The sequence below is a fragment of the Anser brachyrhynchus genome (genome assembly GCF_964034855.1).
Source record: "Anser brachyrhynchus genome assembly, chromosome: 18".
In the NCBI taxonomy this organism is placed as follows: Eukaryota; Metazoa; Chordata; class Aves; order Anseriformes; family Anatidae; genus Anser; species Anser brachyrhynchus.
In genome coordinates this window covers 12,703,628-12,726,228 of record NC_137711.1, presented here as the reverse complement: position 1 = coordinate 12,726,228, position 22,601 = coordinate 12,703,628, and the positions used below count along the sequence as shown (strand labels likewise).

At 43.9% G+C, this 22,601-nt stretch overlaps 1 protein-coding gene across 1 annotated transcript; it reads right to left on the bottom strand.

The window, feature by feature from the left end:
- Positions 1-478: 478 nt before the first annotated feature.
- LOC308180153 (myosin heavy chain, skeletal muscle, adult) lies at positions 479-20,629 on the bottom strand. The gene is made up of 38 exons (XM_080561347.1): positions 20,383-20,629; positions 20,151-20,294; positions 19,902-20,058; positions 17,900-17,927; positions 17,690-17,801; positions 17,508-17,600; positions 17,317-17,380; positions 17,127-17,225; positions 16,917-17,020; positions 16,689-16,827; positions 16,039-16,157; positions 15,804-15,953; positions 15,054-15,224; positions 14,102-14,408; positions 13,915-13,988; positions 11,122-11,209; positions 10,921-11,038; positions 10,282-10,405; positions 9,505-9,641; positions 8,888-9,143; positions 8,007-8,249; positions 7,480-7,656; positions 7,255-7,400; positions 7,065-7,155; positions 6,588-6,977; positions 6,315-6,441; positions 5,058-5,176; positions 4,463-4,659; positions 3,865-4,048; positions 3,611-3,776; positions 3,314-3,438; positions 2,847-3,155; positions 2,477-2,680; positions 2,075-2,200; positions 1,810-1,980; positions 1,619-1,723; positions 1,383-1,478; positions 479-762 (listed from the first exon to the last, which is right to left on the bottom strand). Exons 1-38 carry the CDS (start codon positions 20,587-20,589, stop codon positions 607-609), a joined length of 5,823 nt encoding a protein of 1,940 aa, XP_080417473.1. The 5' UTR covers positions 20,590-20,629; the 3' UTR covers positions 479-606.
- Between the last annotated feature and the right edge of the window lie 1,972 nt (positions 20,630-22,601).

Here is a 22,601-nt window from a genome sequence, read left to right as displayed (position 1 = left end):
AACATACTGGAGGCTAAAGAGCACCTTATATCAGCTTCCCAGCAAAACATAAACTCTGTCAGTTATCGGCCCTCCACAAATCCGCCTTCCAAAGTGGCCAGCTAAAGGAGCAGTTCACACCTGACGTTGTCTAGGTTAACTGTTACATTGCTTGCTGCACAACTGGGAGGCGATTGAGGCGCTGGATGGGCAAACATAACACCAGAGGTTTGGGACCAAACCGTAAGCAGGCTGAACTGGAAGAAGTCACTATCAGGAACTACTATTGCGATTTCTCTGCCTTTGAATTGCCACTTGCAATCTTGCCCCAGTCATTAAGTGATATAGAAGGGATGAGCCATTGGGAACTAGGTGACAGAAAGCTGTACCGTGATGTTGGTATACAGAGGCTATAACCAAAGCTGTGCCCAAAAACAAATGATGATAGAGACCTAACCAGTAAAAAGAGAAGCAGATGAGAACTAATGCTCATGGTGGGTATGTGAAGTAATCTACAGACTTTATTCCTTATGTATGCAGGGGGCTACAAATCCCAGTTATGGAAGAAGTGACAGAGGGTTCACATTTTGTGCATCCCTCAGGCCACTTTGCTGCCACACGACATCCTCACTCTTCCTCTTCTATCTTCTTGCCATGAAACTCCCGGCTCTTTGCTCGGAGCTTGTTGACCTGTGACTCTGCAATGTCAGCCCGCTCCTCGGCTTCCTCCAGCTCATGCTGGATCTTGCGGAATTTGGAGAGGTTGACATTGGACAGCTCCTCCTGTGTGGGGAGAGGGAGTTGGTGGTGAAGAGCCCGGGGCAGGGGTTTCACTCCTCATGCGTCTGGGCCTTGAGGGGCTCTGGTGATTACGCGGAGAAAGCACAGACCTCCTGTCTCCTACCTACCACTGCTGACCCAGAACCCTCTCAAAGAGCTCATCATCCTCCCTTATTCAGGACCCCGCTGTTGCAAGCTGCACCTGTACTCTGTCACTCTTGAGGAGCAATTCTGTCACGTGGCCTTCTCATTTTGTGTGCTTATTCTCCCACTACTCGGTGCCCAATTTTCCCTGTGGTTTATTAGGTTGAGAAAGACTCAGAAACCCTGTGCTGTTACCAGCGTCAGAGATTCATGAGCTTCTCAGTCAATGGACGAGGCCCTCAGGAATTTTGGTCTGACTTCCAGAATCAAACAGGCGGCAGAATAACCCTTGGTTCATCCCTGAGTGCAGCATGGCCAGAAGAAGGCGAGGCCTGCTGACACGGGAATGAACCACATGGCCAAGACTGTTGTGTCTTTGGAGTTACTTTCATGCCTCTTTCCTTGTATTCGTGCTCATCTCAATGACTGTGCTGCCCCAATGGAAGGGTGCTCATGGCCACTCTCCAAGCAATACTTACAGCCTCCTCAGCTTGTCTCTTGTAGGATTTCACCTTCATCTGCAGCTTGTCCACCAGATCCTGGAGCCTGAGAATGTTCTTCCGGTCTTCCTCAGACTAGAGTGGTTGGTAAGCAGGAAAGAGAGAGAGTTGGTTTCCCCACAGCACCAGAAAACATGTCCTCTTGGAGTTCACGGAAAAATGCTTTGGCTTTCTGTGAGAAGGGTGCGTCAGCACAAAGACACCTCCTGCCTTACCTGGTAGGTTAGCTCCTTCACCCTCCTCTCGTACTTGCGCACACCCTTCACGGCTTCAGCACTGCGCTTCTGCTCAGCATCTACCTCCCCTTCCAGCTCCCGCACCTGCAATGAGAAGCCCATCTTTGGAGCTTTCCAGGTTGCTCCCTTTATGACATGCTCGCTTGTGCACAAATACCATCCCTACGCACCCTGGCCTCCAGCTTCTGGATTTGCTTCTTGCCTCCCTTCAGAGCCAGCTGTTCAGCCTCATCCAGACGGTGCTGCAGGTCTTTCACCGTCACGTCCAGGTTCTTCTTCATTCTCTCTAGGTGGGCACTGGTGTCCTGTTCCTTCTTCAGCTCTTCCGCCATCATGGCCGCCTGGAGAGGCAAAGCAGCAAAGCCAGGTTGGGGCCGTAGACATTTTGGGGGAGGATACATCCACCATCCTCAGTGACAGAGTGCCCCAACTCACATCTGTGATGGCCTTCTTGGCCTTCTCTTCAGCATTGCGGGCTTCCTGGATTGTCTCCTCCATTTCACCCTGAATTTGCACGATGTCTGTTTCCAGCTTCTTCTTGGTGTTGATCAAGCTGGTGTTCTGTGCAACAAGAAGGATAGGATTTGTACTGTCAGATCTAACACCTCCACATCAAGAGTTGAGAGTGAGAGTAATGTTTATGCAAGTCTTTAATTCAAAGGTCCTCTTTAGGGCCCTAGCGGCAAACCAGACGTGTGCCTGGCTGGACTGGTCATGTCACAGCTTTGCTCTTCAAATACGTACACGGTAAGATGCATAGCAACAAGCAAGATACATAGCAATCTCATTCTATGTTATCTCCTGTGGGCGGGATTCATTTCCAGCAAAGTATCCGACCTGGGTATGGAGGAGCTGCACGCGCTCGCTTGCATCCAGAAGCTCCTGCTCAGCCACTTTCCTTGACCGCTCCGTCTGCTCCAGGGCTGCCCGCAGCTCCTCAACTTCAGCCTGTAAGAGGTTTGCTCTGCGCTCCACCATGGCCACCTGTTCTTTCAGGTCTTCCTGCGTCCTGAGAGCATCATCCAAGTGTATTTGAGTATCCTGTAAGAGGGGAAAGAGAGATTATGAGGTGGCTGATCACTGCAGCACTGTTGGACAGAGACATCAGAGACATTCCCTGCTCTTTTAATAAATTATTTGTACAGTTATGATGTTGGTGTAACATGAGGCAAGATAGATGCCTACGTGCACATACTTTGGTTTATACCTTTAGCACTGCCTGTGTGTTTCTCAGGTTCTTTTGTGCCTCTGCAGCCACACGGTTGGCATGGCTCAGCTGGATCTCCATTTCATTCAGGTCTCCCTCCATCTTCTTCTTCAGCCGCAGGGCTTCATTCCTGCTCCTGATCTCAGCATCCAGGGTGCTTTGCATGGACTCCACAATTCTGAGGTGATTTCTCTTCAGCTGGTCGATTTCCTCATCTTTCTCTGCTATCTTCCTGTCAATCTCAGACTTGACCTGGTTGAGCTCCAGCTGGAGGCGCAGGATTTTCCCCTCTTCATGTTCTAAGGAGGCCTGGACAAGTTAGTAGGAACAGTGAATAAAACTGTGGCTTGCTTTCTAAGTAATCTCTAATACGATACCACATGAAATACAGTTTGGCTTTCTTGCCACGTCTGCAGATTTCTGTTCCCATTCTTTCAGTCTGGACACCACTCATTAGCACTTCGTACCTCAGCTTCCTCCAGGGAGGCTTGGATTTCAGATTTCTCCTGCTCAATCTGCTTCTTGACTTTCTCCAGCTCGTGGATCGCCTTTCCTCCCTCTGCAATCTGCTCCGTGAGGTCAGAAATCTCCTCTGTAGGGAAGGGTGAAACAAGGCATGGTCAGACATAGGGCATAAAGGGAAGGGCCCTCACACACCAGGGTGACAGGTCTCTTCTCATCACTGCAGGCACACACCCGTGTGGAGTGGTGGGTAGACAAGCTTGGGGGAAAGCCCGGCCAGCAGCAGAAAGCCACGGACTTACGCTGCAAGTTCTTGTTCTCACGCTTCAGCGTTTCCAGGTGGTCCAGGGACTCCTCATAGGCATTCTTCATCTTAAACAGTTCCGTGCTGAGAGAGCGAGACTCCTTCTGGGAAGCTTCCAGCTCAGCCTGTGTTTCCTCGTACTTCTGCTTCCACTCTGCCAGGATCTGGGCAGATCAACAGGGTGTGAGTATGGATGTGGCAATTGTGAAGGGATGCTCTGCCCAGGAAGCACAGGGCCAGGGGCCAGAATACCTTGTCAAAGTTCTTCTGCTTCTTGTCCAGAGCTGCGCAGGCAGCATTTGTTCGCTCCACGTCAATCATCAGGTCTTCCACCTCGTTCTGCAGCCTCTGTTTTGTCTTTTCCAGGGAAGCACATTTGGCATTGACAGCTTCAACGTGTTCTTCTGCATCCTGCAGGCGCTGTGCCAGCTTCTTTCTGGGAGGAGATGATCACGGCTTCAGGTTAGAGAGTAAAGGGTAGCCAATTTTATAAGATTCACAAGAGGGCACTTGCCTGCTTAGGGGACTTAGTTCCTTGAGCTGTCCACAGTATTTATTCTGTCCAAGGCAGCATGCAGCCTAAAGGGCCTATCGCGTCTCTGCCCTAGCACCAATTGAGTATTCAGACTGTCTTAGCTCTTCTAACACCCTAAGGGCAAGTTTGTCCTTCCAGTCTGAACTTTTTCCACAGCACGCTTTTCATCTTTCTCCCTCTCTGCCCTCTACCACAAAGAGAGTATATTGATGCCTTCATCCCATCCCTATCTTGACCCATCCTCAAAGACTCCTTCCAAATACCCTTAGCAGTCTCAGTCTTCTCCACCCATTCAACATCCCACTTCCCACATACTTGGCCTCCTCCAGCTCCTCCGTGCGCTGAATAGCATCCGTCTCATATTTGGTTCTCCACTGGGCCACTTCGCTGTTGGCTTTGGACAGGGCACGCTGCAGCTCACCCTTGGCTTCCTGCTCCTCCTCATATTGTTCCCGGAGCAAGTCACAGTCATGGCGAGCAGACTGCACGGCATGGGCTAGGGCGTTCTTGGCCTGTGGGGACACTGGGATTAGTAACCTGGATACACATCTTGAGATGCATCTTGACAGTGAAATTGTCATGCACAGGAGAACTGCCCCAGGGAAAGGGTGGGTAAACTCTGATGAGAAAAATGTATAGCTGGGAGATGATGAATCCCTCATAAATGTGTGCTAGAGGATTAGGATGTGTTAGTGAAAGGTGGCCAGGGGACACTAATCCCTTGTTTCTGTAAACGTGCCTACAGATGTGTGTGCATGCTGTCTTGGAGGGCATCAGAATCTCATTAAGGGCTTGTGGATGACTTCCTCTAGCATCAAAATCACTACGGTTCCTTCCCTGTGTGTTGTGATGAGTATAACTCATGCATTTCTGGGTGATGTGGCTTGCAGGAAGTAGGGTACTTCCAGACCTTTATTTCTTCCTCTAGATGTCTCTTCAGTTCCTCAATCTGTTGGGTAAATCCCTGCTTGCCCCTAGACAGCTGAGAAATCAAAGCATCCTTTTCTTCCACCTGGCGTGAATATTCACCTGGCAAGTGAAAAATAAATAAATAAATAAAGTTACACTAACGGTAGAATCATAGAATCATGTAGAAAGACCCATCAGATCATCAAGTCCAACCATGATGTAACACTATAGTGAACTACCAAGTTCACTACTAAACATTTTCCTGAGCATCACATCCATTCATCTCTTAAATATCTCCAGGAATGGAGACTCTGCTACTTCCCTAGGCAGCCTGTTCCAGTGCCTAACCACTCCTTCCACAGAGAAATTCCTCCTGACACCTAATCTAAACCTCCCCTGATGCAACTTGATGCTATTTCCTCATGTCCTATCACTTGTCACGTGAGGAAAGAAACCAGCACCCACCTTGCTACAACCAACTTTCAGGCAGTTCTAGAAAGCCGTGAGGTCTCCCTTCATCCCCCTTTCTCAAGACTAACCAAACCCAGCTCCCTCAGCGGCTCCTCACATGTCTTGCATGTCTTGCTTTCCAGTCCCTTCACCAGCTTCTTTGCTCTTCATATTCCAGGAACTCAGTATGTTCTTTGCAGTGAGTGGCCCAAATCTGAACACAGTATCTGAGGTGTGGTCTCACCAGTGCCAAATACACAGGGACAATCGCTTCCCTAGACCAGCTGGCCACACTGTTTCTGATACAGGACAGGATGACATTGGTGCCCACCTGGGCACACTGCTGGCTCATGGTAAGACAGCTGTGGACAAGCACCCCCAGATACTTTTCTGCTGAGCAGCTTTCCAGACACTCTTTCCCAAGCCTATATTGCTGCACTTGGTTGTTGTGACCCAAATGCAGCACCCAGCACTTAGCTTTGCTGAATACCATAAAACTGGTTGCAGCCCATTGATCTTGCCTACCCAGATCGCTCTGCAGAGCCTTCCTATCCTCAAGCAGATCAACATTCCTGTCCAGCTTGGTGTTGTCTGCAAAATAACTGAGCGTGCACTCAGTCCCCTCAACCAAGATTGTTGATCAAAATGTTAAACAAAACTGTCCCCAATACTTAGCCCTGGAGAACACTGTAAAGCCCTGTAATCTGGGGTTGCTTTGAGACGTTAGCCCAATTCTTGCTTTGCACCACGGTGTATCCTCCTGATTTTCAGGTTCTGCCATTGCACCTCAGGACTGGGGATGTCTCACCTGTTTCTGTCTGCAGACGAGCTCTCTGAGTATTGAGGTCATTGATCATGCGCTGATTCTGCTCCTCCTTAGTTTTGATCTCACTCAGCTGGTCTTCCAGAGTGCGGCACATCTTCTCCAGATTTGCCTAGGTATCAAAAACAAGGAAGGAGAGGAAATGAACACCTGCACGCTGTCTAATTCTCACAGCAGGATTCTTATATGAGAGTGTGACTAGTAGATTCAGGCTATGTGCTGTACCTTGGCCCTGTGAATTCTACTGCAATTCTTTACCTTGGCTTTGGAGACAGACTCCATGTTACTGGCCAAGTCATCTATCTCCATCTTCAGCTCACTCTTCTCCTTCTCCAGCTTCTGCTTGACTCGTTGCAGGTTGTCGATCTGCTCCCCAAGCTCAGCTGTGCTGTCTGCGTGCTTCTTCCGCAGGGCGGCAGCTGTGGCTTCGTGCTGCAGCGTGGCCTCTTCGAGGTCGCGGCGCATCTTCTGAAATTCTGCCTCACGCTTCTTGTTCATCTCAACCTGAGCTGCTGTAGCCCCTCCTGCTTCTTCCAGGCGCTCGCTGATCTCCTCCAGTTCCCTGGAGAGGTCAGCACGGTGCTTCTCTGCTTTTGCCCGAGAGGTTCGCTCTGCCTCAATTTCCTCCTCCAGTTCCTCGATACGGGCCTGGGGAAAATGCGAGACCCTTCACACCCATGCCCTCCTTGTACTGATGTCCTTCTGAAGGGCGGAAGGGAAGGACCAGAGGCTTGCCTGCAGCTCCTTGATCTTCTTCTGCAATTGCATGCCCAGGGCTTGCTCATCCTCAATTTTGCTCTGGATCTGGCTGATTTCAAAGTCTTTCCTTTGCACAAAGCATACAGAATCACAGTGTTAACACCTGAATAAAACTACCTAATAAATGCACCTGACCCACACTCAGGTGTCTCACAACCACACTTACTTTTTCAGTTTCTCATCCAGCTGCTGCTTATCATTTTCCAAATCCATTATGCTGTCATGGGCCAGCTTCAGGTCTCCCTCAAGTTTCCTCTTAGCCCTTTCAAGGTCCATGCGCAGTTTCTTCTCTTGCTCCAGGGACCCTTCCAGCTAAACACAACAACACCATCAATGCCAGGCAGGTCGAACTCCATACCTGTCCTGTCTTGCTGGAGGCACGTGTGCTTACATCATCCACTTGCTGCTCCAGCTTGGTTTTTGCTTTGGTCAATGTATTGACTTTGTCCTCTTCGGCCTGCAGGTCGTCCAGTGTCTGCTGGTGGGCCTCTTGGAGGGCTTTCTTCTCTTTTGTCAGCTTGGCTATGGTCTCATCCAGGGATGCCATCTCCTCTGTAAGGTTTTTCACCTATAAATTGGATAAAATATTTAATATTCAGTCAAAAACCTGATTCCTGGTGCAGTGTCCTGGTTTCAGCTAGGATAGAGTTCATTTTCTAGCTGGTATGGTGCTGTGTTTCAGATCTAGGATGAGAATAATGTTGATAACACACTGGTTTTAACTGTTGCCGGGCAGTGTTCGCACTAAGTCAAGGACTTTTTAGCTTCTCATACTTCACTGCCAGTAAGGGGGCTGGGGGTGTGCAAGAATCTGGGAGGGGAGAGAACCTGGACGGTTAACGCAAACTAGGGGGATGCCAGCCTAATAATGGGAGGTATCTATCCCTTCTCCCTTTGTGTGACTCTCCATGTGTGTACCTTGTTTTCAGTGGCATGTTTTTCCTTCTCAACTTTAGCCAAGGTTAACTCCAGGTCATCAATATCTTTCTTCAGCTCTGAACATTCATCCTCCAGTTTCCTCTTCTTGGCTGTCAGCTCAGCATTGATTTCTTCCTCATCCTCGGCCCGTTCTGTCACCTCCTTAATTTTGGCTTCCAGTTGGATTTTGGTTTTGATGAGCTGGTCACACCTTTCCTCGGCATCAGCCAAGCTGTCTGCTTCCTGATGGGGAGACAGAGGTTTTTCTGGGTCATAACGTTTTGAAATTTCTGTTGTGTTGTCTTTTTCTGTCACAGACTCAGTATTCAATAGTTTTTACTTTTTTAATTTAGTCATCATGATCGTTATCATATTTGGGTAGCCAAGGTTTTTCCATTTGTGGGAATAATACAGTGAAGAAAGTAGTGTTTTGCTTGGAGCTAAGAAACTGCCTTTTCCTGATTGAAGTTGAACACCAAGGATCTGTGCGTGTGAAGGTAATCTAGCCTTATAGTGTATCTGTGTTTATGTAAAGTGGGTCCTTCTCAGGGTTGCCTTTACAATGTTAAGTAGGCACAGAGCTTTGACAGTACACAGATGGAGATGATTCCCTTCCAGGTCACAAGCGCTACTTGGCTTTTTCCTCAGGACATCAGGGCTGCTGAGTCTCATTTGGCACTTACATTTATCCTCACTGACTGACAGGGAACTTGCTGTGCCCCTGGCAGTGTTCACAGTTACTCAACTTTAGAGTAACTTCGAGTGTGTGACTTTTTTTCTATTGCAATTTAGTCAGCTTCCTGTAAGTCTCTGCTTGGGGGAAAAATGAAATCTGCCTGTATGACATGTTTTCTCAGGAACGAATAAACAGTGATATTCACCGCCTGCACTTGGAGCTGAAGGTCATTTTTTTCCTGCAACAGGGCCACCATTTTCTCCTCCAGTTCTTTCCTCTTTGCCTCAGACTTTTCAAGTTCTTCCTTGGTTTTCTCAAACTCTTCTTTCATGTTGGCCATCTCCTTCTCAGATTCTGCACTCTTCAGCAAGGGCTTGATTTTGAAGAACAGCTTCATCCAGGGCCAGTGCTTGACATTCATGAATGCACGAACGTTGTACTGGATGCAGAAGATGGACTCCCTGATATAAAATTTGCATAAGTATTACATGCCTTGTGTGTTACAAATTTAGACTCAATTAATTTTACAGGATCACAGAATCACAGAATTGTAGGGGTTGGAAGGGACCTCAAGAGGTCATTGGATCCAACCCCCCTGCCAAAGCAGGTTTCCTAGAGCAGATTGCCCAGGTAGGCATCCAGATGGGCCTTGAATATCTCCAGAGAAGGAGACTCCACAACCTCCCTGGGCAGCCTGTTCCGTTGCTCTGTCACCCTCACTGTGAAGTTCTTTCACATGTTATTAATTAACAGTAATAATAGTGCTTGGTTAATAATTAACCAAGCACTGTGAGAGTAAATTAAATACATGGAAATATTTACCTCCTTTCCACCATTCTACGATATTCCACTCTCATCAGGAAACCTCTGCACCTGGCCTGTGTGCGAGTGATGATTTCTGCCAGCTTATCATCTCTCATCTCCTCCAGGAGTCCCAGCAACCCAGCTTTGAAGAATACCTCAAGAAAGGAAATTGTCAGCCTATCACTGTCAGGTTAGACAGAACAGAGGTACAGAGGCTTTCCTTATTCTGGAAGAGACCTTAATGGCCTTGACCAGCCTCACCTAAGCTCTCCTCCCAAATCTATTCCCATGGGCCTAGGAGCTTCTTGAAAACTCAGCTCTAGGCCTTCAGTCCCTGTCTGAACCATGTTGTAGGACTACTGGTTTCCCATTCAGCCATAGCATCAGCCATGCGTCTGCCTGGCTGTGGTCACCAGTGAACTCTAATATGACCTGCAGACTTACTTCCTGGCTTGATGTTAGATCTTTTTCATTGCTATGGATCCATCCAGGAATTACTGGGTAGTGCCTGATCCTTGTTATCCTACCTAGACCTGGCCCTGACCAATCTCTAAAACCAAAATTTTATGGGTTCATCTTAAACCTTCCATATTGTCGCAAACATGCCAGATGATCTGGACTCATGTTTAAACCTAGTTATCATCCTTGGGTCTTCCCTACTTTCTTAAATACTGTAGGGTTGGTTTCCTGCTGGTTCAGGCCCCTAACCTGCCATCTGTGTTACTGCACTGCATTTTCATTCTCTGAGGGAGAAGCCAGCCATTATTTCTCCCTGAACATAGGAGCTCTTTTTACCTTAGTGTGGCCAAATCTGTACTGAGTGTGGTCCACATCGATGGACCCAAGGAGCTTCTCTGAAGCCTTCTTGCTGTCCATGAACTGTCCCTCTGGAATAGCACTGGCATTAAGCACTCTGTATCTGTAGGAGAAAACAGAACATGAAGAAACAACTATTGCCAATACCACTACGGCGAATGAACCCCACAGCCTTCTTAGCTACATCGGACTGGCCAGTTGGGTGATATGTGATATGGGGGGACAGCCCACCCTTTCAGGACTGCGTAAGTGACATTTCCATACTGTTAATTCAAAATCTGAGAGAATCCTAATCCTCAAGAACATGAAGAAATAACCATTGCTTAAACCACCACTGAAATTGAAAACCACAGCCTTCTCAGACTGCCTTACTGAATTAGTCTGATGCCTGAAGGTAGTTCATGCTTCCAGAACAGGATATGGAGGTTTCATTTACTGTAATTTCAGAGTTCAAGGTAAACCTAATCCTCAGCAATATCATCACATCATCATGAACTGATAGTGAAACATTTCTATATTACTACTTAGTACCAATATAAAGTGTACTGTTTCATGTACATTAGGATATTCAGGTTATTTATCTTAGTCCAAATGAGCAGAAAGGTGGAGCACTCTTACCTCTGTTTGAAGTCAGCATACAGGACTCTGCTGGGGAATCCTTTCCTGCAAATCCTAATCCCTTCCAGCACACCATTACACCGCAGCTGGTGCAGCACCAGCTCATGTTCCATGGCACCTAACAAACACCATGATTACTGTTTGACACACAGGAGAAAGGCTCCTTTGGCTCAAATTTTCCTGCTGTTTGATTCCCCTTACCTGGTGTTTTTGTTTCATTTGGAATGATGCAGCGTACAAAATGGGGGTGAGTGCTTCTCAGGTTAGCCATTAGCTTGTTTAAATTCTCCTGTGAGACCATAAGATGAATTATAATTAATTGTAAGTGTTGCATGCTTAATAGTGTATTTATCAAACTGAGTGTTTCTGGATGCAGACCTGTCTTCTCTACAACACCTTATAGAGCTCCCAAAGGGAAACTCAGAAATTGAAAGCTCCCAGCTTTGTTGGTTTTAAAGTTCCTTCATTGAATAATAATTAATATTATTTTTTTCTTAATCTCCTCATACAAGTACACAGCTGCCATCTTACAGTTTTCCTTCCAGATAGTATGTCTTGCAAAAGACAATTGAACATTTTAATTTATAGATACTGATGATCAGGGCTCTTGGCTACGCCTGACTATTATCTGTTTTGGTAGCCGATTTCATATAATATATTCATTGAATGCTTTGGGTTGGAAAGGACCTTAAAGATTATCTAGTTCCAACCCCTGCCATGGCAGGGATATCTCTCACCAGATCAGACTGCTGAAAGCCCCATTCAACCTTTCTGTGAACAATTCCAGGGATCAGGCATCCACAACTTCTCTGGGCAACCAGTTGCAGTGCCTCACCACCCTCATGCAACTTGTGAAGAATAAAATATTTGAAATTAACAAAAAAATAATAATAATAGTAAAATAAATTCTCCTAGAGAAGCTGGCAGTTCAGGGCTTGAACAGCTACATCCCTTGCTGGGCTAAAATCTGGCTGGATGGCCAGGCCCAAAGAATAGTGGTGAACAGAGTGAAATCCAGATGGCAACCGGTCACCAGTGGTGTTCCCCAGGGGTCAGTGTTGAAGCCCATCCTCTTTAAGATCTTTATTGATGATTTGGATTAGGGAATTGAGTGCACCCTCAGTAAGTTTGCAGACAACACCAAATTGGGGGGAAGTGTCAATCAGCCAGAGGGTAGGAAGGCCCTGCAGAGGGACCTGGATAGGTTGGATCGATGGGCAGAGGCCAAGGGGATGAGGTTCAACATAGCTAAGTGCCGGGTCCTGCACTTTGGTTACAACCACCCCATGCAATGCTATAGGCTTGAGGGGAGAGTGGCTCGAAAGCTGTGCAGAAGAAAAGGATCTGGGGGTGTTGGTCGGTGCTCACCTGAACATGAGCTGGCAGTGAGCCCAGGTGACCAAGAAGGCCAAAGGCATCCTGGCTTTATATCATGATTCTATAATTCTATAATTCGATGGTTTCATGATTCATACTAAAGAATTTCTTCCTTACATCTAATCTAAATCTTTTTTTTTTTTGTTAAAACCATTACTCCCTGTCCTCTGCATGCCCTTGTAAAAATTCTCCCTCCATCTATCTTACAGGCTCACTTTAATTATTGAATGGCTGCAATAATGCGTTCCTGGAGCCCTCTCTTCTCTAGGCAAAACAACCCCAGCCCTCTCATCTTCTATTCACAGAAGTGTTGCAGGCTTCTAACTATTTCTGTGGCCCTCCTCTGGAGTAGCTATAACAGGTCCATATCTTTCCTGTGACTGGGGACCCAGAGCTGGATGCAGTATTCCAGGAGGTGTCTGAAAAGGGTGGAATAGAGGGGGAGAATCACATTCCCTGACCTGCTGACCACACTTCTTTTGGTGCAGCCCAGGATATGATCAACTTTCTACACTGAAAGCACACACTGCTGGTTCATATATAGTTTTTCATCCACCATTACCCCCTAGTCCTCCTCTGCAGGGCTGCTCTCAATCCACTCATAGCACAGCTGGTATTTATGTTTGGGATTACCTCAACACGGTTACACGACCTTTCACCTGGCCTTCTTGAGCTTCATGAGGTTAATGTGGACTCCCTTATCAAACCTGTCCAGATCCTTCTGAATAGCATCCCTTCTTTCTATTGTGTCAGCTCTACCACTCAGCTTGGTGTCATCTGCAAACTCGCTGAAGATGCACTCAATCCCACTATGTCATTAGTAAAGACATCAAATGTTACTGGTCCCGATCCAGACCCCTGAGGGACATCACTCAGGGCTAAATAGGTTTGGCTAAATAGTTCTTGTTTGTTTGTTTGTTTTAATTGGAAATGAATAATTGTGAGGCCTAAATAAATAATGGTGTTAGGAGTAGTTCAGTCTCGCTAAATATCTCAACCTGAGCCAAATTGAAACCTTGAAAACATAACTGAAATCTGCCCACAAAATGCATTAATTAGAAAGCAATTTAAAATCCACTCCCTTTTCCATTGAAATTAATAATTGCCTTAGAATCTTACAATCTTTTCTTTTTTTTTCTTTTTTTTTTTCTTTTGATGCTTGATCTATTATCTACTATTTAATAATATATTAAAAATAAGTGTGGGAAAATTCTCTGATGCTTCCGGAGATACCAAAGAAGTTCGTCTCATTCACTATTCATTCTCAATCTAAGTGGGTGAACTTCACCCTTTTGCAAATTTTATAGAACCCAGAGCAGATAAGAGCAAAATGAAGGCAGACGGTTAGAAGAACACAGCGAAGGATGCAATATAAATAGCTTTTTTGGAGAAAAAGGACTAAAGAAATTACTTAGGGTGTTCCGGGAGGGTGACCATAGCATTCTGTCTCCCGAAATGAAAGGAAGACCAGACATACATTACAGTAGAGGTTTCATGGTATTTTGAGGTCCTGTTTCTGAAGTATCAAACATGACAAGACCAAAACTGAAACAGACCTTTCAGATTCAGAATGAGATTGCATTCTTTCTTTGGACAGAGAAAAAATTCTGTACTTACACGGAAAAGAGCTGAGACTGTCTGGAAAGAAGAACCCTTCTTCTTACCACCCTTCTTACCACCACCACCAGCCTCTGCAATATTGGAAAAAAAAAAAAATTAAACAGAAGTCAGAATCAGAACGTTGCCTTTGAGGTTCATCAATATTCAGTATGAAAATATGAAACGTGAACTGTAGAGACATTACCAGCTTCACCACCATAGGCCGCAAAGAGTAAGGCCAGTGTCTTCAGAGATGATTTCTGGTACAACCCAATGACAGTTTCATTCAGGGGGTCCTTGTTCTTCTCAAGCCAGCCAGAGATGTTGTAGTCCACTGTGCCAGCATAGTGCACCAGAGAGAAGTGGGCCTCGGCCTTGCCTTTGGCCGGCTTGGGCTTCTGGAAATTATTGGACTTGCCCAGATGCTGGTCATAGAGCTTGTTCTTGAAAGAGGTGTCAGTTGCCTTGGGGAACATGCACTCCTCTTCCAGGATGGAAAAGATGCCCATGGGCTGGAAGATAGCAAAAGAAGTAACAGCGAAAGATCACAACAGTGTGGAGCATATGCTGTGAGGTTCAGCGGTACCTGTATGTTGTGGGTAGCATCTCAGCCTGGATAAGAGCCTAAGTTGGCTGGGAGTTGTTCTCAGCCAGGGAGCTTATTTGTGCCTCCCCTTGCCTTCCAGCAGCCCGTCTTCACCAAACTGGTAAGAATATCATTCCAGTTCAGTTTAGAATGGGCAGTGGAATGGGCAGAGGGAGAAGGGGTGGATGGAAATATAATAGCTACAAGAGGCCTGTTGTCTTGGGAAATCAGATTAAGCAACACTTATTTCCCAAAATGGTGTGTGGACTTTTGTTTTGAATCTTCAGGAGAAAAAGGAAAGGAGACAGACTCCAATTTGTTTCAAAGAATTCTTTTGTTGGGAGCATGGGCTACCTTTTCCACACCCAAAGACAGGGTGGTGCAGGACTGGTGACAAAGATTTACATCTAGCCTTCCTAATTTCTCTGCTCCACACTAAGGTAAATTCCATTGCAAAATGCTTTGTTTGACTGAAACTGACTGGCTGGTCATAAGTTCTTTCCCATCTGAATCGGGCTCAGGAACATCACAAAATTCCAAAATACATCACACATTTGAATGGAAAAGGTACCTTTTCAATGAGTTCAATGCAAGCAGCCAGGTCCATCCCAAAGTCAATGAATTCCCATTCGATTCCTTCCTTCTTGTACTCCTCCTGCTCCAGCACGAACATGTGGTGGTTGAAGAACTGCTGCAGTTTCTCATTGGTGAAATTGATGCACAGCTGCTCAAAGCTGTTGAACTGTTCAAAGCAAGGAGAGTTGCACAGGTTCTCAAGGGGCAGCAATGACCACAGGGTTTTGTTAGTGTTCTGCTGATTCTTTTTGAAGTTCCCCAGCAGAAACACTACACCTAACCATTATGTAATGGCATATATTTCCTTAGCAGGACTCCTGTTGTAAAATAAATAAGTAAATAAATAAATAAGGTGTCTTTGCAGGATTTTCTTCTTATTATTGTTATTTAGATCAATCAACAGGGAAAAATTCTTTTTTACTGTTCTACGCAAAAGCAGATCCTTCAATAAGCTTAGCTGCTGCACCATGGAGGTGTCTCAGCTCTCTCACCTATTGGAGAATGGAAACTTGTTCAGTGTCCCACCCAGAAATTTCTCTGCCCTCTAATCAAGACTCCAGCAGTTTCTTTGATCTGACGCAGAAGCCCTAGTATGAGGACTGCATTCACAACACAGGGAACATGCTGTGGGTTTTCCCACAGCACTTCCTTTTCCTTGGCTATTCCAAAAAGAAATCTGTTTCTGAGACCTCATGATCTCTTCCTGTCCCTTCCATAACTATGATGCCAAATCTTCGTTACTCACATCAAAGATCTCAAAACCGGCAATGTCCAGGACACCAATGAAGTACTGTCTGGGTTGCTTGGTATCCAGCTGTTGGTTGATGCGAATAACCATCCACAAGAACATCTTTTCAAAGACAGCTTTTGCCAAGGCACCCACTGCATTGTTCACCTAGAACAGAGAAAAAAGTACTGGACTTACCTTCGAGGGCAGAAGAAGAATGCTCCTGTTCTTTTTTGAAGCCATCTTTATTTACCTGTTCGACAGTTTGACCTTTTGTCACAAATTCATTCCCAACCTTCACTCGAGGGTAACACAGGGCTTTGAGAAGGTCAGCTGAGTTCAGGCCCATCAGGTAGGCAGCCTTGTCGGCCACTAAAGAGGGAGAAAGAGAGAGAAAAGCATTTATCATTGGACAATGGCTAGAATTTGGTCAGTGTGAACAGCTGTGCTGTTCACTTTTCTAGAAATGGCAAAGTATTGGTCTGGTTTTACTGAGAAGGTCTAGAAAGGAATAAGGATTATGGAAACAAATGTTGGCCTTTTTTGAAAGCAAGAACAGGCATGGCTTGAGTAGGAACAGCTTGAATCCAGAAGCTCCCAGAAGCACTCCAAAATCCTGTTTCCTCTCCTGTTCTGTGACAACTGAATTTCTGCACAGCAAAGAATGCATGGTATATTTGGCGAAAAATCTGTTAGTACATCATGGTGATATAGTGGTCGAATGTTTTACTGAGTGAGAGAGATCCTGTGTTAAAGTACCAATTTTCAGGCTGGGTACTTTTGGGAAGTATCTGTTGGATAAAAGAATGGTACTTCCCATGACTGGGCATGCACCTCTGCAATTAGACAGCCAACGAACAAAGATGCTTTTCCTCATTTTTCACTAGCTGAATTTTCTGGTACCTTCTGTGCCATCTGGCTCTGCCTGCTCCTCTCGCTGTTTCTGCTTGAACTTCAAGTTCCCATAGTGCATGACAGCCCCTGTCAGCTTGTAGATGGCAGTCTTTTCATCAGCAGTGAAGCCCAGGATGTCAATGGCACTCTGCAGTAGAAACAGTCAAGTTAAATATGTATTAAGTAAGTCACCCTGCAAGACATACACAGTTGATATCTTTTTTCTCTGATACTCACATCTGTAGCCATGAGCTCCTCCTGGTCATCAATACTGGGTACAGTGACCTCACCTTGACTCACATAGTGGTAGTCATATGGGTTGGTGGTAATGAGAAGCATGTCTGAAAGCAGGAAGAGGAAGGACACAGGCTTAGTTCTTTCGGCTAGATAGTAGAGGGAACAGCTGCTCAGCAATCTTCCTCAAGAAGATATAATGATCCTTCTTACCAATCAGCTCTGGCTTCTTGTTGGACATGATCTGATAAAATATGTGGTAGCTTCTTTCTGCCTTGAGCTGGAAAGTGACTCTGGACTTCTCCAGCAGATCTGGCAAGGCAGGAAGAAAGAGTTAGGAATGACACAGGACACGGAGGTAGGAATTTAGGAAGGGATGTGATCATGCCAGGATGTCACTTACAAGTTTCAATGTCAGCAGAAGCCAGTTTGCCTGTGGCCCCAAAGTGGATTCTGATGAATTTGCCCTGTTGAGGGGAAAAAGAAACATTTCAGCCCGGATGGATTCTTTTGACACCTTAATGTGTAATACCACTGGGTGCATCACTTGTCTTTTAATGGGAGGGAGGGATTTTGTATGAAGCAGCAACTTACAAAGCGCGAGGAGTTGTCATTCCTCACAGTCTTGGCATTTCCAAATGCCTCCAGCAGTGGGTTGGCGCTGATGATTTGATCCTCAAGCGTTCCCTACAGGACAATAATTATTCCTTGATATACTTTCCAAAAACAAGGAACAGAAAAAAAACACTGATTCAAGCCATTATCTATTGATGTACCTGCATTTTGCCAGGCTGCTCCTCCTTCTTCTTCTCCCCACTAGCTGCAATTGTTGCAAAGTACTGGATGACACGCTTTGTGTTCACAGTCTTCCCTGCACCAGATTCTCCACTGTCAAAACAAACAGAGTAGCAGAGAGCGTGTGGTCAGGCAGCATGTCCCCTGGCACAGGGCAGCCCCACAATGACCTTAGCAGGGTGTGTACGTACGTGATCAGGATTGACTGATTCTCACGGTCTGTGAAAGAGGCAGAAATAAAGATGTTGTTAGTAATGCTCTTGAGTAATACAGAACTCACAGTGTAAGACAAATATAAATATAAACAGTACTCTTTGATATCCAAGGTATTATGTACAGGAAGCTTGAGGGAGAAAAATACCTTCTGTTCTCCATTGTTGAATTTTACAACACCTTTTTCACCTCCTAGTTATTCATTTAAACTCTCTTTGAGGCAGTGAAACTGGGTATTTCTTCTTCTAAATTTGACTTTTTCTTATGTCAGACTGAGTATGACATAAATATTGATGTAAGTATTCCTGTTAGGTTCCCTTAAGGAAATTCTGTTCCTCTGAGAAGTCTGTGTTACAGACATTGGAACAAAACATTTGTATGAAAGAACTCCCTGTAGAATTTACAGACATCACCCAGTATTTGTGTGTCGTTTGAAGTTCCCAGAAAGTATGACTATAGGCTTATACATCAGGGAGTCCTTAGTGTAAGAATCTAAGATTCTTAAGTTTCTTTCCACATCTCTTTAGCAAAATTAGCTTCCCCTTCTATGTACCAAGGAATTAGAGTCAATAAATGTCTGCATCAAAAGAATTCTGTTTCCCATCTTACCAAACTCCTTTTTTTTTTTTCATTTTTCTCTTTCCTCAGTAACCTCTAAGTTCTAAAAGTGTAGAGATTTAATTATACTTGGAAATTGTTAAACATGACTTTTTTTCCTTTTCCTTTTCCTTTTCCTTTTCCTTTTCCTTTTCCTTTTCCTTTTCCTTTTCCTTTTCCTTTCCCTTTCCCTTTCCCTTTCCCTTTCCCTTTCCCTTTCCCTGTTTCTTTTCTTTTTCTTTTTCCTTTCTTTTTCCTTGTATCTTCTTTTTTGTTTCAAAGGAATTAATTATTTCCAAAGTGGGGAATAATATTTCTATATAGTTTGGGCTATTTTTTGTTTCAGATTGTTTCTGTTCATTCTTGGTTTACTTCTGTCTTTGCAAGTCTTCTTTTAAAGTCACTAACTAGTAGGAAGAATGAAGAAAGCATGTGTGAAAGAAAATGCTAAATTACTTGTCATTCATGAATTCCATTCATGAATTCAATTCATGAATTACTTCTCATTCATGTTCCAATGTTAAAAAGTGGAAAAGGAGAAAAAAAAACAATTTTTCTTTTTCTTTTTTTTCCCCTCATTATTCAGGGGGTTTATTTAGTACAGTCAGCATTATTATTCTGTGATGTTTAGTTACATCCCTCTTAAAAAGTAGTTTATAAAACTACTGTGGATTCATGAATCTTTGATTCCCTTCAGTGAACTGCAGTTTCAGTGCAAGGATTCTAGTCTATTCTGGTCAAGCTAGCTTCATGCCTGAGAAGAACCAAATCCATGATATGGGAGTATTAGCTAACAGCTAATTGGAAACGAATGCCTTTATCATTTTTTCTGGACAGTACAACTTTGCTGAGATCCTGGCTCTTGTTCTTTCCCAATAAGCTGTAAATATCAGAATAATACCTGAAATGAGCATTTCGGTTTTTTAATCTATGTTTTCATGAGGCCAAAAAAAAACCCCAACAACTTAATCTATAATATACTATTTAGAAAGATTGCTTAAATTGTCAGAATGTATTTGTGAGTCAAGTCATACTTCAAGCAAATGAGATTCAAATAATGAGTAGAGGAGAATACTTGTTTTATCTGACCCAATTTGTCCCATTACTTATTCTTCAGTGTAAATTTTTTCAGTGCCTTTGATTTCATGCTATACGTTAGACTTCAGAAATAGATAGGAGAGTACTGTGTCTCATGCACAATACCAGCAAATGTTAAAATAACAGTTAATTAAAAGTTCATGCTGAGGTTTACATCTCTACCCAGACTGATTTAAAAAAAAAAAAACAAAACAAAACAAATAAACAAAACCAAAACAGTAACAAACAAACAGCCACAACAACAAAGAACAATAAATTTCCATAAAGAAATTGCCATTTTCTCACCAGTCAGCATGAACTGATAGGCATTGTCAGAGATGGAGAAGATGTGTGGAGGGGCCTCCTGGCGCTTTTTGCCTCGGTAGGCCAACACCACCTCCGGGTTGTACACTGGCAGCCACTTGTAGGGGTTGACGGTGACACAGAAGAGACCCGAGTAGGTCTGCAAGGAAGGGAGACAGCACGTTGCCTTCTGCTCAGCCCGGCACAGCAGGCCTTCCAGCTACCCAAAGGAAGACAGCTGCTGGTACTTACGTAGATCATCCAGGCTGCATAACGCTCTTTGAGGTTGTACAGCACAGCAGGTTCGTGGAGGTGGGTCATCATAGCCATGTCCTCGATTTTATCATACTTGGGAGGGTTCATGGAGAAGATTTGATCTTCCTTCACGGTCAGAGTCTGCCAAGGAAATGAAAGATCTATGTATGTCAGCTTACAGCCCAGAGTGGGAATCAAATGGTGTCTTTCAGCCTTGTTTTTCACTCACCTCTCCAGCTTCAGTCTTGACAGTAACCTTCCCTGATTCCTTGCTCTGGACTGTCCCTTTCACAAAAGATTCCTTAGGATGTACCACAAAGACTGACGTCTTGGCATCAAAAGGCTTGTTCTGAGCCTCAATTCTTTCCTTTTCTGATTTCCGCAGATAGGGAGCTGCCTCCCCAAAGACAGCCATCTCAGCGTCTGGAGAAGCCATGTCTGCACTTACACAGGAGGCAGTCAGAAGAGTACTCTGTAGAAAAGAAGATGTGTTCAGTAAGTGAGTAAACAGCGTTCTGTAGAAGAGAGAAAATCTTTCACAGTTCCATCCCTTCAAATATTTTAGTGGGTATAAACAACTCAATAGTTTGATTCAAACTTCCCTTTCTAGTTTGAGAACACCTGTATTATTTTCAAAAATTAAGGCTAATTCCTAACACACCTGGCTATGAAAGAAAGTAAAGAACAGTTTTAGAGTTCTGTGGTATTGCAGTTCATTTACATAGTGTTATTTTTCTTCATAGATTATAATGAATTTGGATTTTGCTATTGCAGATACTCTAGAAGAAATAAGTCTATGATGTTGGTCTAGACAGTAGCTCAAAGTCTTTGAAAGACTTCCTTGTCTGATAGCAAATAGTGGCTTTTCACTGTAAAATTTATTTGCTATGGACAATTTGTCTTACACTATTAGAGCCAAAAATATCATGATTGCCTACTCTGTTTCCTCAAAATCTTAAGTGGTTGGATTACTTCCTGGTCTTTAAAAGCTGATAAATTTTGTTGTTAATTCTGATGGCAGAGTCTGGAAGATAGTCACTACTGTTTCAAAACATTTGAACTATTTTTGTGTTGCACAGATAAAATATATCCAGAGCTAATGAACGAATGGATGACAAAAAAGTTTCAAAACTATGGTAAAATCACTAGAAATAGAGATGGTCCCTCACAGAAATAGGTATCCAAGACTTACAGGTAGTTAAATGGAATAAAGTATATGCTTTGCCCAGAAGTTCACAGGAGTCATACACTTACCTTGAAACTTTCTGTTGAGACTGGGCACAGCACTCCATAGAGACTTTTATAGAGTCTGGTATGCAGATGCTCTGGATGTTTCCTTTTCCTTCAGTCAAATATAATTGGCAAACCTTCTTTGGCAAAACATTGTCTGGCAAACGTAACTAATGGCATAATCGATTTGACAAGATATATTTAGAAATGTTTTATCTTACCATTCCTGTGGATATATCTACTATAAATAATCTGACAGGGCTGTTAGTAAGGGACTCTTGATGAGTCAAAGAACTTAAAAAACTTGAATTAGAATTTATAGGTTCCTTCACTCTCTCTGCAGGTCTCTGCTGATGACCTAGGCCAGGTAGTTTGGCTTTTTTGTACTGCAAGTATTTCAGAAGTAAAATGGGAATGATATAATGTATCTTCTGTACACAGTCATGCAAATTTAAGGAAAGCCTTTACAGCAACAGAAAAGACAATTCTACAATAGACAAATTATGTATGTATGTATTCACTAATTCATTGTATGTTATATGGAAAAGAGGAAAAACAGACACATTTCTTGGGACAGGATTTTCACCATAATAGTACTAGATACAGAGCAAACTTAAAAAATAAGTCAGAATGCAAATACAATTTGGGACATGTAATTTCTGCTTACAGCATGAAAGCTGACTCCTTAGCAATTAAAATAAGTTTAAGTATCACTTTGAGTAAATCTCCACTTGGTGTTGTGCAAAAATTGAAAAACTCAAAAAGGGCAACCAAACAGAATGTTTGCTATTCTTGTAGTAAGTCACAAATAATACTAAAGACTCACATAGTCTAAGCAAAAACAAATATAAATAATTGCAGTACAATGTACCCGAAAAAAGGAAATGATGAAAAAGAAAAATAATTTCTTTCAAAAGAGTTCTGGTTTTAGAATATTCAGAGCTGCTTTCACAGAACTGATTTGGAAGAAATTATTAACATTTGTATTGCAACTTCTATTAATAGGGAAGTCATTAATAGTCAGTGATTTATGTTTCTCCACTTTTATTGAAGATATGTTAAGGGACATGAGAGATGAACATGCAAAACTAACATAGACCATTAAAAAACTCCAGCAACAAATGTGCACATACTCCATAAATGCACAGTGGTATACTTCATTTCCCCTCACTCAAACAGAATTGTTCACATACCTTGAAAACGTTATGCCTATGTCTC